General features: G+C 42.5%; 1 protein-coding gene across 4 annotated transcripts in view; it reads right to left on the minus strand.

Moving 5' to 3' along the window:
• Nucleotides 1-6,455: 6,455 nt before the first annotated feature.
• The window catches only part of ABCB1 (ATP binding cassette subfamily B member 1), a 234,397-nt gene continuing 227,950 nt past the window's right edge, over nt 6,456-12,902 (minus strand). For all 4 annotated transcript variants that reach the window (XM_043588756.1, XM_043588755.1, XM_043588757.1 and 1 more), the window contains 3 exons: nt 11,425-11,631; nt 8,196-8,342; nt 6,456-7,062 (listed from right to left, as the gene is read on the minus strand). In XM_043588756.1, coding sequence (XP_043444691.1) covers nt 6,859-7,062; nt 8,196-8,342; nt 11,425-11,631 — 558 coding nt within the window. In that variant the 3' untranslated portion in view covers nt 6,456-6,858. The remainder of the gene's footprint in view (nt 7,063-8,195; nt 8,343-11,424; nt 11,632-12,902) is intronic.

Consider the following 12,902-nt stretch of genomic DNA (forward strand, 5'->3'; position numbering starts at 1 on the left):
ATTTCTAGTAAGGCAGGTCTAGTGGTGATAAATTCCCTCAGATTTTGTTTGTCTGGGAAAGTCTCTCTCCTTCATTTCTGAAGAACTGTGCCAGACAGGTTGGCAGGGATTTTTTTTTTCCAGCACTTGGAATGTATCAGCCCACTGTCTCCTGGCCAACAAAGTTCCTGTTGAAAAACCCAAGGATTAGCCTTATAGGGGCCCCTTGTAAGGTACAAGCTTTTAATTTTTCTCTTCCTACTTTTAAGAGTCTTTGTCTTTAATTTTTGATAGTTTTATTGTAATATGTATGGAACGGGATCTAAGTTGATTTATTTGGTGATCTATGAGCTTTGTGAACTTGAATATCCAATTTCTTCCCAGGCTTGGGATGTTCTCAGCTATTATTTTTTTTACATAAGTTTTCTGTTCCCTTCTTCCTCTCTTCTCCTTCTGGAACTCTAATGATTCAGAAACTGGTTCCTTTGATGATATTCTATGGATCACATAGGCTTTCTTCACTCTTTTTCATTCATTTTCCTTTGTTCTCCTCTGACTGGATAGTCTCAAAATTGTTGTCTTATTTCTTACAGACTCTTTCTTCTGACTAATCTTTTCTGTTAATGATCTCCATTACATTTTTCATTTCATTCATTATATTCTTCAGCTCCAGAATTTGCTTGGTTCTTTTTTATATTTTCCATCTCTTTGTTAAAATTCTCATTTTGTTTATGTATTGTTTTCTTGGTTTTGTTGAATTATCTTTCCGTGTTATCTTCAAGTTCATCAAATTTCCTTAAAACTGCTATTTTGAAACCACACTCAGATATCACCTCACGCCAGTCAGAATGGCCAAAATGAACAAATCAGGAGACTATAGTTGTTGGAGAGGATGTGGAGAAACGGGAACCCTCTTGCACTGTTGGTGGGAATGCAAACTGATGCAGCCACTCTGGAAAACAGTGTGGAGGTTCCTCAGAAAATTAAAAATAGACCTACCCTATGACCCAGCAATAGCACTGCTAGGAATTTACCCAAGGGATACAGGAGTACTGATGTATAGGGGCACCTGTACCCCAATGTTTATAGCAGCACTCTCAACAATAGCCAAATTATGGAAAGAGCCTAAATGTCCATCAACTGATGAATGGATAAAGAAATTGTGGTTTATATACACAATGGAATACTACGTGGCAATGAGAAAGAACAAAATATGGCCCTTTGTAGCAACGTGGATGGAACTGGAGAGTGTGATGCTAAGTGAAATAAGCCATACAGAGAAAGACAGATACCATATGTTTTCCCTCTTATGTGGATCCTGAGAAACTTAACAGAAACCCATGGGGGAGGGGAAGGAAAAAAAAAAGAGGTTAGAGTGGGAGAGAGCCAAAGCATAAGAGACTGTTAAAAACTGAGAACAAACTGAGGGTTGATGGGGGGTGGGAGGGAGGGGAGGGTGGGTGATGGGTATTGAGGAGGGCACCTTTTGGGATGAGCACTGGGTGTTGTATGGAAACCAATTTGACAATAAATTTCATATATTGAAAAAAAACCCTGCTATTTTGAATTCTTTACCAGATTAATCACAGAGCTCCATGTCACAGGACCAATTACTGGAAAATTAATTGTGACCCTTTGATGGTGTCATGTTTCCTTGATTTTTCATATTTCTTGAAGTTTTGCATTACTATCTTCCCATGCAAAGTACCAGTCATCTCCAGTCTTTTTTAACTGTCATCAGGAGAGAAATATCTTCCCTCAGCTCTGCTAGTAATTTGAAGGTTTCATTAGACTATCTATGGATACAGCTGATCCACACTTTTTACTCCTTTATTGGAAGAGTTCTTAAGCTCACGTGCCTTCTCTTGACTCCACACCAGGCCATGTTTTGACTGTCTTCCTTTTGTTTTACTGAAAGTAGCAGTAAAGCTCAAGTTTGTGGTCTCTCCCTGGCCCACAGATTCGGGTCAGTCTTCTGTGTATGCTCAATAGCTCTTGCCATCACCTTTGGGAGCTTGTACAAAGATCCAGACACAGGACTGGGGAGGGGCTATGTGTGTGTGGGTGAAGAACACTAAGCACTAGGGTGCTCCGTGGGCCAGTTGAGGGGATCTGCAAGCAAGGTACTCCTGGTGGCTTGCTGGTGAGTTTCTTGATAGAGTCCGTGACATGCTTGGTAGGATCTGTGTCCCTTCCATGACCTCTGAGAGTCCAATCTGCTGCTCTCTCAGTTTCTTCCCATTTCCTAAAGCCATGCAGCTCTAGATTCAGTCCTCTGGATGAGGCAGATAAACCTCCGTACAGCATTCTGCACAGCTGGGGAAGTCAGGTTCTCATTCACCCTTTCACTTCCCTCCACAAGAGAAGTCTGGGGCTAAGATCTTTCTTGGGCCCTCAGTTATGTTGCCTTGGGAGCAGGGTGGTACAAATCAAATCAAACTGTTCCTCTGACCCTCTCCAATGCATTCAAGCTAGTATTTTTGTTGTTGTTCTAATTTTTTTTGCTGTAACTTCTCCTCTGGACTCCTGAACTTCTACAAAGTCTCTCTCATCCATGGGTGACTGTCCAACACAGTGTTTTTTTTCTAGGACTGTGGCTGAGAGGGCTTGGAGACAGTTCACAGGCCACTGCAGTGTCCATAGCCCGGACTATAATGTGTATGCCTATTTCCTGACACACAAGTCAGTGAGGCTCCTCAGGACTGAAGGCTTATGGTGCTGGATCTCACAGCTCCCAGAGGCATTTTTGTCTGTTGATAGGTGCTAAATTATTGTTGTTGAGGTGGAGAGAAAAAAACAAGGGATTTTTTTTATTTTAATTTTTTTAAATTTTTTTTCAACGTTTTTTATTTATTTTTGGGACAGAGAGAGACAGAGCATGAACGGGGGAGGGGCAGAGAGAGAGGGAGACACAGAATCGGAAACAGGCTCCAGGCTCCGAGCCATCAGCCCAGAGCCTGATGCGGGGCTCTAACTCATGGACCGCGAGATCGTGACCTGGCTGAAGTAGGACGCTTAACCGACTGCGCCACCCAGGTGCCCCTATTTTAATTTTTTTAATGTTTGTTTATTTTTGAAGGAGAGAGAGAGACAGGGTATGAGCAGGGGAGGGGCAAAGAGGGGACACAGAATCTGAAGTGGTCTTCAGGCTCTGAGCTGTCAGCACAGAGCCCAATGCAAGGCTCGAACTCCCGAGCCGTGAGACCATGACCTGAGCTGAAGTCGGATGCTTAACTGACTGAACTACCCAGGAGCCCTCAAAACAAGGGACATCTTATTCCACCATGAAACTGCTGTTATTCCTCCAGGGTATTTTATTACATTTCCTTCATTATTGAGACTGTGCATTAAAAAAAAACAAAACATATTTCTTTTTGGAAGCAGAAAAGAGCTCAAAGAGCCAAAGAAATCTTGAAAAAGAAAACTGAAGCTGGAGGCATCACAATCCTGGATTTCAAGATGTATTACAAAGCTGTAAGCATCCAGACAGTATGGAACTGGCACAAAAACAGACATTCAGATCAATGGAACAGAACAGAGAACCCAAAAATGGACCCACAAACGTATGGCCAACTAATCTTTGACAAAGCAGTAAAGAATATGCAATGGAATAAGGACAGTCTCTTCATCAAATGGTGCTGGGAATACTGGACAGCAACATGCAGAAAAATGAACCTGGACCACTTTCTCACACTATATACAAAAATAAGCTCAAAATGGATGAAAGACCTAAATGTAGGTCTTTCAAAGCCATCAAAATCCTAGAGAAGAAAGCAGGCAAAAACCTCTTTGACCTCAGCTGCAGCAACTTACTCAACACATCTCCAGAGGCAAGGGAAACCAAAGCACAAATGAACTATTGGGACCTCATTAAAATAAAAAGCTTTTGCATAGCAAAGGAAACAATCAGGAAACCTATAATCAGGCAACTGATGGGATGGGAGAAGATCTTTGCAAATGACATATCAGATGAAGGGTTAGTATCCAAAATCTTTAAAGAACTTCTCAAACTCAACACCCCAAAAACAAATAATCCAGGGAAGGAATGGGCAAAAGACAGGAAGGAACAGACACTTCTCCAAAGAAGACATCCAGATGGCCAACTGACACATGAAAACATGCTCAACATCACTCATCATCAGGGAAATACAAATCAAAACCACAATGAGATACCACCTGACACCTGTCAGAATGGCTAACATTAACAACTCAGGGAACAAGAGATGTTGGCGAGGATGCACAGAAAGAGGATCTCTTTTGCACTGCTGGTGAGAATGCAAACTGGTGCTGCCACTCTGGAAAACAGTATGTAGGTTCCTCAAAAAATTAAAAATAGAACTACCCTACAACCCAGCAATTGCACTACTAGGTATTTACCCAAGGAATACAGGTGTGCTGTTTCGAAGGAGCACATGCACCCCAATATTTATAGCAGCACTATCGACAATAGCCAAAGTATGGAAAGAGCCCCCAGGTCCATCGACAGATGAATGAAGAAGATGTGGTGTATACACACACACACACACACACACACACACACACACCACACACAATGGAGTATTACTTGGTAATCAAAAAGAATGAAATCTTGCCATTTGCAACCATGTGGATGGAACTAGAAGGTATTGGGCTAAATGACATTAGTCAGAGAAAGATAAATATCCTATGACTTCACTCATATGAGGACTTTAAGATACAAAACATGAACATAAGGGAAGGGAAGCAAAAGTAATATATAAAAACAGGAAAGGGGACAAAACTAAGAGACTCAGAAATATGGAGAACAAACAGGGTTACGGGAGGGGTTATGGGAGGGAGGATGGGCTAAATGGGTAAGGGGCACTAAGAAATCTACTCCTGAAATCACTGTTGCACTATATGCTAACTTGGATGTAAATTAAATAATAAATTAATTAATTAAAAAATGTATTTCTTCTTGGGAATTACCTGATCACGTCCTTTGCCCATTTTTCTTTGGAGGTGATGATATTTTTTTCCTTTTATAATTCTTTATGGGGTGCCTGAGTGGGTCTGTCATTGAGCATCTGACTCTTGATTTCCAACTCGGGTTGTGATCTCATAGTTCATGAAATCAAGCCCAGTGCAGGGCTCTGCGGAGGCAGTGCAGGGCCTGCTTGGAATTCTCTCTCTCCCTCTCTCTGCCCCTCCCCTGCTCTCTCAAGATAAATAAATAAACATTAAAAAAATTCTTTATATAGTAAGGTTATCAAGTCTTTTTTTAAATTTATTTTGAGAAAGAGAGTCAGAATGTGAGTGCGGGAGGGGCAGAGAGAGAGGGAAACAGAATCTGAATCTGATGCAGGGCTCAAACTCACAAGTGTCAGATTATGACCTGAGCCGAAGTGGGACATTCAACCAACTGAGCCATCCAGCTGACCCATCAATTCTTTTCAATAAATATGGCAAATACTCTTCCCCAGCTGGTCTTTCAATCTTATTTTCAATCTTATTTGTAGTGGTTTTTGTTGTTGCTGTTGTTGTTGTTGTTGTTGTAGTAGTCAGAGTATCATTCTTTTGTGCTATTTTCTTTTTTTATTGTGTTTGCATACATCTGCCACCAGAAGAATCAGCTTTGGAAGCAACCAATTATCGGGAAAAGTGACTCATTATCAAAACAGAAAAAGAGTTACTGCATTTTTTAAAATGCAAAAATAGGGGCACCTGGGTGGCTCAGTCAGTTGAGCATCCAAGTCTTTAATTTTTTTAATGTTTATTTTTGAGAGAGACAGAGACTGACAGACAGACAAGCGTGAGCGGGGGAGGGGCAGAGAGAGAGGGAGACACAGAATCTGAAGCAGGCTCCAGGCTCTGAGCTGTCAGCACAGAGTCTGACACGGGGCTTGAATTCGCAGACTATAAGATTATGACCTGAATTGAAGCTGGATGCTTAACCAACCGAGAGACCCAGGCACCCCCAGCATCCAACTCTTAATTTTGGCTCAAGTCACAATCCCAGGGTTGTGAGATCAAGCCCTGTGTCAGGCTCTGTGCTGAGCATGGTGTCTGCCTGAGATTCTCTCTCTTCCTCCCTCTGCCCCTCCCTGATTCACTCTCTTCCTCTCAGGGAAAAAAAATTAAAATCCCGTAAGAGCCCTTTATCAGAGCAAGGCAAAATGTTTGATGTATATCAGAGTAGACACTTAACAACTGTGCATCCTTGGCTGCACTCCCACCTCTAAAATTCTGTATTGATGTATGTGGTTGGTTTAAGAGCCATCATAATGTGGAAACGTAAGAACCAGTAGGATCAAGCCCACAAAGCATGAAAGCAGATGGTTCTGTAGGACCCAGTGTGAATAGACATGTATAATAGGGATTATTTACACTATTTAACATTCTCACAATTAATGGGAGTTTTTAAAAGAAGTCTTTTTTTTTTTTTTTTCAAATGCAGACAGAATCTTCAATATTCCAATTGGGAGATGATCATTTACAAGCATTTCAGACAAGATGACTATGCTCATACAAAAGTTTAGTTTTATTATAGCACTTTATGCAAACATTCAGCACTTTTTGCCACTTCTATTATCTTTCAGCAAGGCAGTAAGTTACAAATAAGAAAATATAAACAAAAATTACACTATTTATTAACAAAATCTACTTTGAATTATTCTACAAATTTTTATAATGCAATTAACACCAGTGTTTTATTCCTTTCAATAATATTTCTTTCGATTCCTTTAATGATACAGCCTGAGGGCTCTGAACTTGGTGGAATGATCTTCAGCTGCGGAAGGAAATGTTAAACAGATAATTCTACATAGCGTTTCCAGTGACGTGCTCGCTTTTTAACTTTGATTAAATGCCATATTTTAACACAAATAGAAAATATTTATATGGTCATAAGGTCACAGTTCACTAGCGCTTTGCTCCAGCCTGGACACTGACCATGGAAAAGTAGATGCCTTTCTGAGCCAGCAGCTGTTGATGTGTGCCATGCTCCTTGACCTTGCCATTCTGAAACACCACTATTAGGTCTGCGTTCTGGATGGTGGACAGGCGGTGAGCGATCACGATGCAGGTGCGGCCTTCTCTGGCTTTGTCCAGGGCTTCTTGGACAACCTGATCAGTAACCACATACATTAATGCTGGTAAAAAAACAGTCCTCTCCTTTCTTCCTTCATAAGGCTCACTCTCTTCCAACAATAGGTCCTCCTATTTTAATAATGGTATCAGTGAAATATAACAGAATTTACAAAGCCAGGAAGCTGTCATATCAGGAGATAATCCTAGTGTGGATTAGTTCTGAGGCAGGAGTTATCTGTTTTCAAAGTTATGACAATAAATGCAGTCTGTCAGGTCATTTAAAAACGTGTACAGGTGTGTCCACCCACACGACATCCTTCAAAGCCACCCTCCGGTCCAGCAATAAAGCAAATTCAGGAAGACTGAGCATAGGCTGAACTTCTGGCATTTTTAAGACAGTATATGGCTCAGAATTAACTTGTCTTTCAGATACCTGAATACTCAACTTTTTCTTAAACTGAAAATGATTACTAATATGTATCTTAAGATACCATCAGCTTTTGCACCGTATTAACCTCCTGCTTTTTTATATAGTTGCTGAGGAGATGCCACCAGTAGAAATAGGAAATTGGCTTCCTGACACAGCTTCGTAGGTCAATACAGAGATCCAGGGCTGCTTTTTGGAGCCTAAGTGCTATAAGACTGATTTCCCCTACTTCATCTTGTTCTCTTGAATAACAGCCACAGAAAGTGTTTAAATTCCGCTGACGCTGACAGCAGACAAAAATAACAATCAACGTATCTAGGCTGAATTTTGTTCTCTACTGTGGAAGACAGAAGCATAAATGTAAAACATTAAAAAAAATTTTTTTTCAATCTTTATTTTTGAGAGAGAGAGAGAGAGAGAGAGAGAACGAACTCTAGCAGGGGACGGGCAGAGAGACAGGGAGACACAGAATGTGAAGCAGGCTCCAGGCTCTGAGCTGTCAGCACAGAGCCCGACCCGGGGCTCAAACTCAGGAACTGTGAGATCATGACCTGAGCCCAAGTCAGACACTTAACCGACTAAGCCACCCAGGTTTCCCTTAAAAATTTTTTTTTCAATCTTTATTTTTGACACAGAGAGAGACAGAGAGACAGAGTGCGAGTGGGGGAGGGGCAGAGAGAGGGAGATAAATGTAAACCTTTTAAGGACAACCAATTCGACTGCAAATGAATTAAATTCTTACCTTTTCACTTTCTGTATCCAGAGCTGATGTAGCTTCATCCAAAAGCAAAATACGAGGCTGTCTCACAAGAGCACGAGCTATTGCTATGCGCTGCTTCTGGCCACCAGAGAGCTGGGTTCCTTTGTCTCCTACTCTGGTGTTATATTTCTGTGAATAGGGTTTTGTTATTATGAAACATAGAACTGATAATTCTAAAGAAGAGTTTGCTCAGAGAAAACAGGACAACTACTACCATAAACACACACAATAAATTTAAGTTCAGAAGCTCAGAATGGGTTCATAGAGAATTAAACGACAAAAATGGAGCTCTAAACGGCAGGTTTGATCTCTCTTCTTGAAAACAGACATTTGGGTTTTAGAGGTTATGTTTTTGTGTAAACAAGTTGATAAATTTATCAGGAAGAATACTTTTATAATGTTAGTCTCTTCCAGTCTTCTGATTTCATTATATTTGGGACAAAGATTGGTTTTGATGAAAGAAATCTGACTTGTACAGGCCGTGCAGAAATAAATGAAGCTCATCTTACAACCAGCAGGTGGTGCTCTCTGCATTATTTTAAAGTCAGGGAGGGAAGAAATTCTTGGGATGCTAGCCTTTTGGTATCTGTTTTTATAAACTATCTTCTAATGCTTCAATACTTTTAAGGGATGGTAAGGAATTCCACTTTGATATCTAACTTTAAAAGCTAAAATCTCTAAAATTTTTTGATTTCAGAGTTCTTCCAAAGTTCTTCAGATATAGTTTCCCACAGTAGGTAATTGTCATTAACTATTCAATAGGAGGATAGGAACAGGAGTTACGAGGATATATAAGGGAGAGGAGGAACAAGAAACGACAGCATGCACAACCTAGAAAACAATACTGTGGGTTCTGATCCTGCATCCAGAATTTGACTCAACAATTCATGTTCTATACAGGATTGCCTATTTTTATTTGCTTTACCTGGTAACCCTAGTTCACTGGCACTCAGATTGAGATGTCCAGGTGCAGATGGAGTCAGAGGACCCCAGGTGAGGCTCCAGCAGATGCTTTTGACCGGCTCCATCCCAGAGCTGCAGGTGCCTCAGAAGGCAGGAGCCACAGGGTGCCTGGCTGACTCAATCAGTTAAGTGTTCGACTCTAGATTTCGGTTCAGGTCACATCACACAGTTCGTGGGGTCAAGCTCCACATCAGGCTCTGTGCTGACAATGCGGAGCCTGCTTGGGATTCTCTCACTCTCTCTCTCTCTCTCTCTCTCTCTCTCTCTCTCTGCCCCTCCCCCACTCACACTCTCTCAAAAATAATTAAACATTAAGAAAAAAAAGGTGGCAGGAGCAATGAAGTGTGTCCCATGTGAGTGCAGGCATTCTCAAGTTGTACTGAGCCAATATCGATCTTGTTGAAGCAGGCAAAGGCAGGGGTGTCACCCTGAAGGAGGCTGGTAACCAGACTAGCTTCTTGCAGGGTGAGGAATTCCTAGTAGGAATCACTCAGGTAAAGAAGTGGGTCCTTGGGCAGAAAAAATAAGACTTAAGGAGTTCTGCCTTCTGTTTGTGCATCTAGACACCGAGGGAAAGAATCATGACACCTATAGGTGTGTGCTCTGTGTGCGAGAGCCCAGGAGCCCAGAAAGGTTGGGTTCCTCTGGTAGACAAATAATGAATGCCAGAGGACAAGGTATGTTTAATAAGCTAGTTAGTACTCTCTGTGTTTGTCTTTGTTAACCACTAGCCCAGTGGCTCTCAAAGTGCAACCTGGTAACTGGGCCATTAAAACACACATTGCTAAACTGTACCTCCAAAGTTTCTGATGCAGCAGCTCTAATATGATGGTCAATGCCCATACTTTAGAACATACTTAATGACAGATCACTAGTAAAGGGGGTTGAAGCTATATCTTTCAAGTTTTCTAGCTTTGGGAAGGACCAATTATCCACAGCTGGGTGAGAAGGTTAAAAGGAGGGAAGAGGGGGAGCTTGGGTGGCTCAGTTGGTTGAGCGTCTGACTTTGGCTCAGTTCATGATCTAGTGGTTCATGAGTTCAAGCCTCTTGTCGGGCTCTGGGCTAACAGCTCAGGGCTTGGAGCCTGCTTCAGATTCTGTCTCCCCCCCCCCAAGAATATATAAACATTAAAAAAAATTTTTTTTAATTAAAAAAAGGAGGGTAGAGGGACAATTCCTCCTCCCCGGAGGTCTATGATGTGATGGCAGAAGTTATCGGAAGAAGAGCTTCAGGTAAAGGAAACCTTGGGAAACAGAGCCAGCTGTTTCTGCCATCCTTCTGCATAAGGAGATTGCCTTCTGCTGGTTTGAGGCTACTGAGCTTTATTTTTAGGGGTGCTTCCTAATAACAAAACTAGTAATAATGGGAAGGGGTATAGATATACCAGATCAAGGTGACTTCAAAACGCAGAACCTGGGGCACCTGGGTGGCTCAGTCAGTTAAGCGTCTGACTCTTGGTTTCAGCTCAGGTCATGATCTCAGGGTTCATGGGATCGAGCCCCATACTGGGTTCTTTGCTGACAGCACAGAGCCTGCTTGGGATTCTGTCTCCTTCTCTTTCTGCCCCTCCCCTGCTCTCTCTCTTAAAAAAATAAAACAAATAAATAAACATTAAAAAAAAACAACAACGCAGGACCTAAGGGGCTTAAGGTAATGCAAGAGGTTCCTTTTATCTAACTACCCAGGAAGAATTTAGAGGGCATCCACAGACGACAGCCCTGGGAGCCCCAAAGAAGGTTTCAATAATCAACCCTATAAGCAGAGATTGGGACCCATGAAATGTGCAATGGTGAGAGATTACATGTTACAACATCCACTCCAAGGGCTCAGCTCTTTTCAGGGAGAGCCTTCTTTCTGACATGGGCTCAGTCCTCCAGCCTGGACCAACTCCACCCAGGTAGGTTTGCAGCTTGGGGGAGAGCAGCAAGGAGGCAGACGGAAGGCAGAAATTGGGGTAGAGGGGCTTGTTCCTGCTCCTGCAAGCCCTACGCTTAGTCTCAGAGGGAAAGCCTGTCCCAGATATGCACTGTTCAGTCAGGCTTGCTCACAGGGAGAGCTAGTTGGGTAATCAGGCAAACATAATAGCAAATGGGGATACAAAGTGTGGGTAGATGTTGTGTACAGGTGGGTGTGTATTTTGGTTGCTCACTTCTCTTCACCTTTGGGAAACCAGGCCTATAGAAATCAAACTGTGGGTCAGGGAGGCTGCCACAGGCTCCTGGGCTCCTAATCTGGAGAAAGACTTACGTCAGGCAGTGTCTCAATGAAGGGGTGGATGTTGGCCTCCTTGGCCGCGCGCACAATCTCTTCTTGTGACACCACCCGGCTGTTGTCTCCGTAAGCAATGTTCTCACCAATGCTGCAGTCGAACAGGATGGGCTCCTGGGACACGATGCCCATATGTGCTCGGAGCCACTGGACGTTCAGGTGCTTTATCTCTTTGCCATCAATTAGCTGAAAATGAGAGTTCACAGAAAACTTCAGGACCAGCACATTTTTAACTTAGCAAAATCAGTATTGTTATTTCATACATTAAAATTGCCAAGTTACCGTGGGACACTGTTTTTGTTGCTGAGTTCGGACCATCAAAATTAACTAAACGAGGTCATGGCTGTATGTTCTGATGAACTGCCATGTTTCTTCTGTTTTAACCCTGGTTTCCGATACATGAATGTGGTAGGCGGGATAACGCCTGCCCTCCAAGATACCCACGTTCTAATCCACGAAACCATTGAACGTTAGATCACATGGCAAAAGGGAATTAAGGTGTAAGGTTGCTCATCAGGTGATCTCAAAATGAGAAGATGATCTGGGATTATCCAGATGGGTCCAAAGTAATCATGAGGGTCTTTGAGCAAGAGGGAGGCAGGACAGTATCAGAGTGATGCAATATGACAAACACTCAAATTGTCATTGTTGGCTTTAATATCGAGGAAGGGGCCAGGAGCTAGAAAAAGTAAGAAAAGAGTCCCTTTAAGCCTCCAGAAGGAACACAGCACCAGTAACACTTTGATTTCAGCCCGGTAAAATCCATTTTAGACATCTGACTTCCAGAATTTGTAAGGTAATAAGTTTATGTTGTTTTATGCCACTGAATTTACTGGCACCTTCGGAATAGAAGTGTGTGTGGGAGGTATCTGTAAGTAGTTGTTGATCTTGGGGAAATGAATTAATTTCTCTGACCATTTTGTTGTGGGTAAGACAGGTATTATGATAATAATTCCTATACTCATAAAACGGAGGACATGAGATTATGTCTGGACCTTACTCAGCACAGTGCTGGGCACTGAGTAAGTGCTCAAAGATTGTCAGCAGGCCTGGATGGGGTGGGGGATGAAAGGGTGGACAGACATCTACAATGTTGAGCCAATGGAGTAAGAAGGAGAAGCTATGTCTTCTCTAAGTGACCTGGCTCCCTGGGTTGCTCTGCAGAAGCCTGGAGATGTACTTTGCAAGAGAACTCTGGTATTCAGGTGAGAGAGCTATTCATCCCCTCTGAAGAAGACATCAGTGACTCAGCTTCAAGCTTTGCTCAGAGTGGTGGTGACCATATCCTGAGCTGTATATGCTCTTTGGATCCCATGTGCCTGGCTGGGTGCCCTTAGGAGACAGCTAGCCAGGGGTAGGGTGCAATCTTTGCTGCAGGAACACGGCTTCTGGTTGTGAAGCTGGCACGTGTGGGGATAGAAACAAAGCCATGACCTTGTTAGTAACAAGCCCAGTTG

This window comes from Prionailurus bengalensis, chromosome A2 (assembly GCF_016509475.1).
Source record: "Prionailurus bengalensis isolate Pbe53 chromosome A2, Fcat_Pben_1.1_paternal_pri, whole genome shotgun sequence".
Lineage (NCBI taxonomy): Eukaryota > Metazoa > Chordata > Mammalia > Carnivora > Felidae > Prionailurus > Prionailurus bengalensis.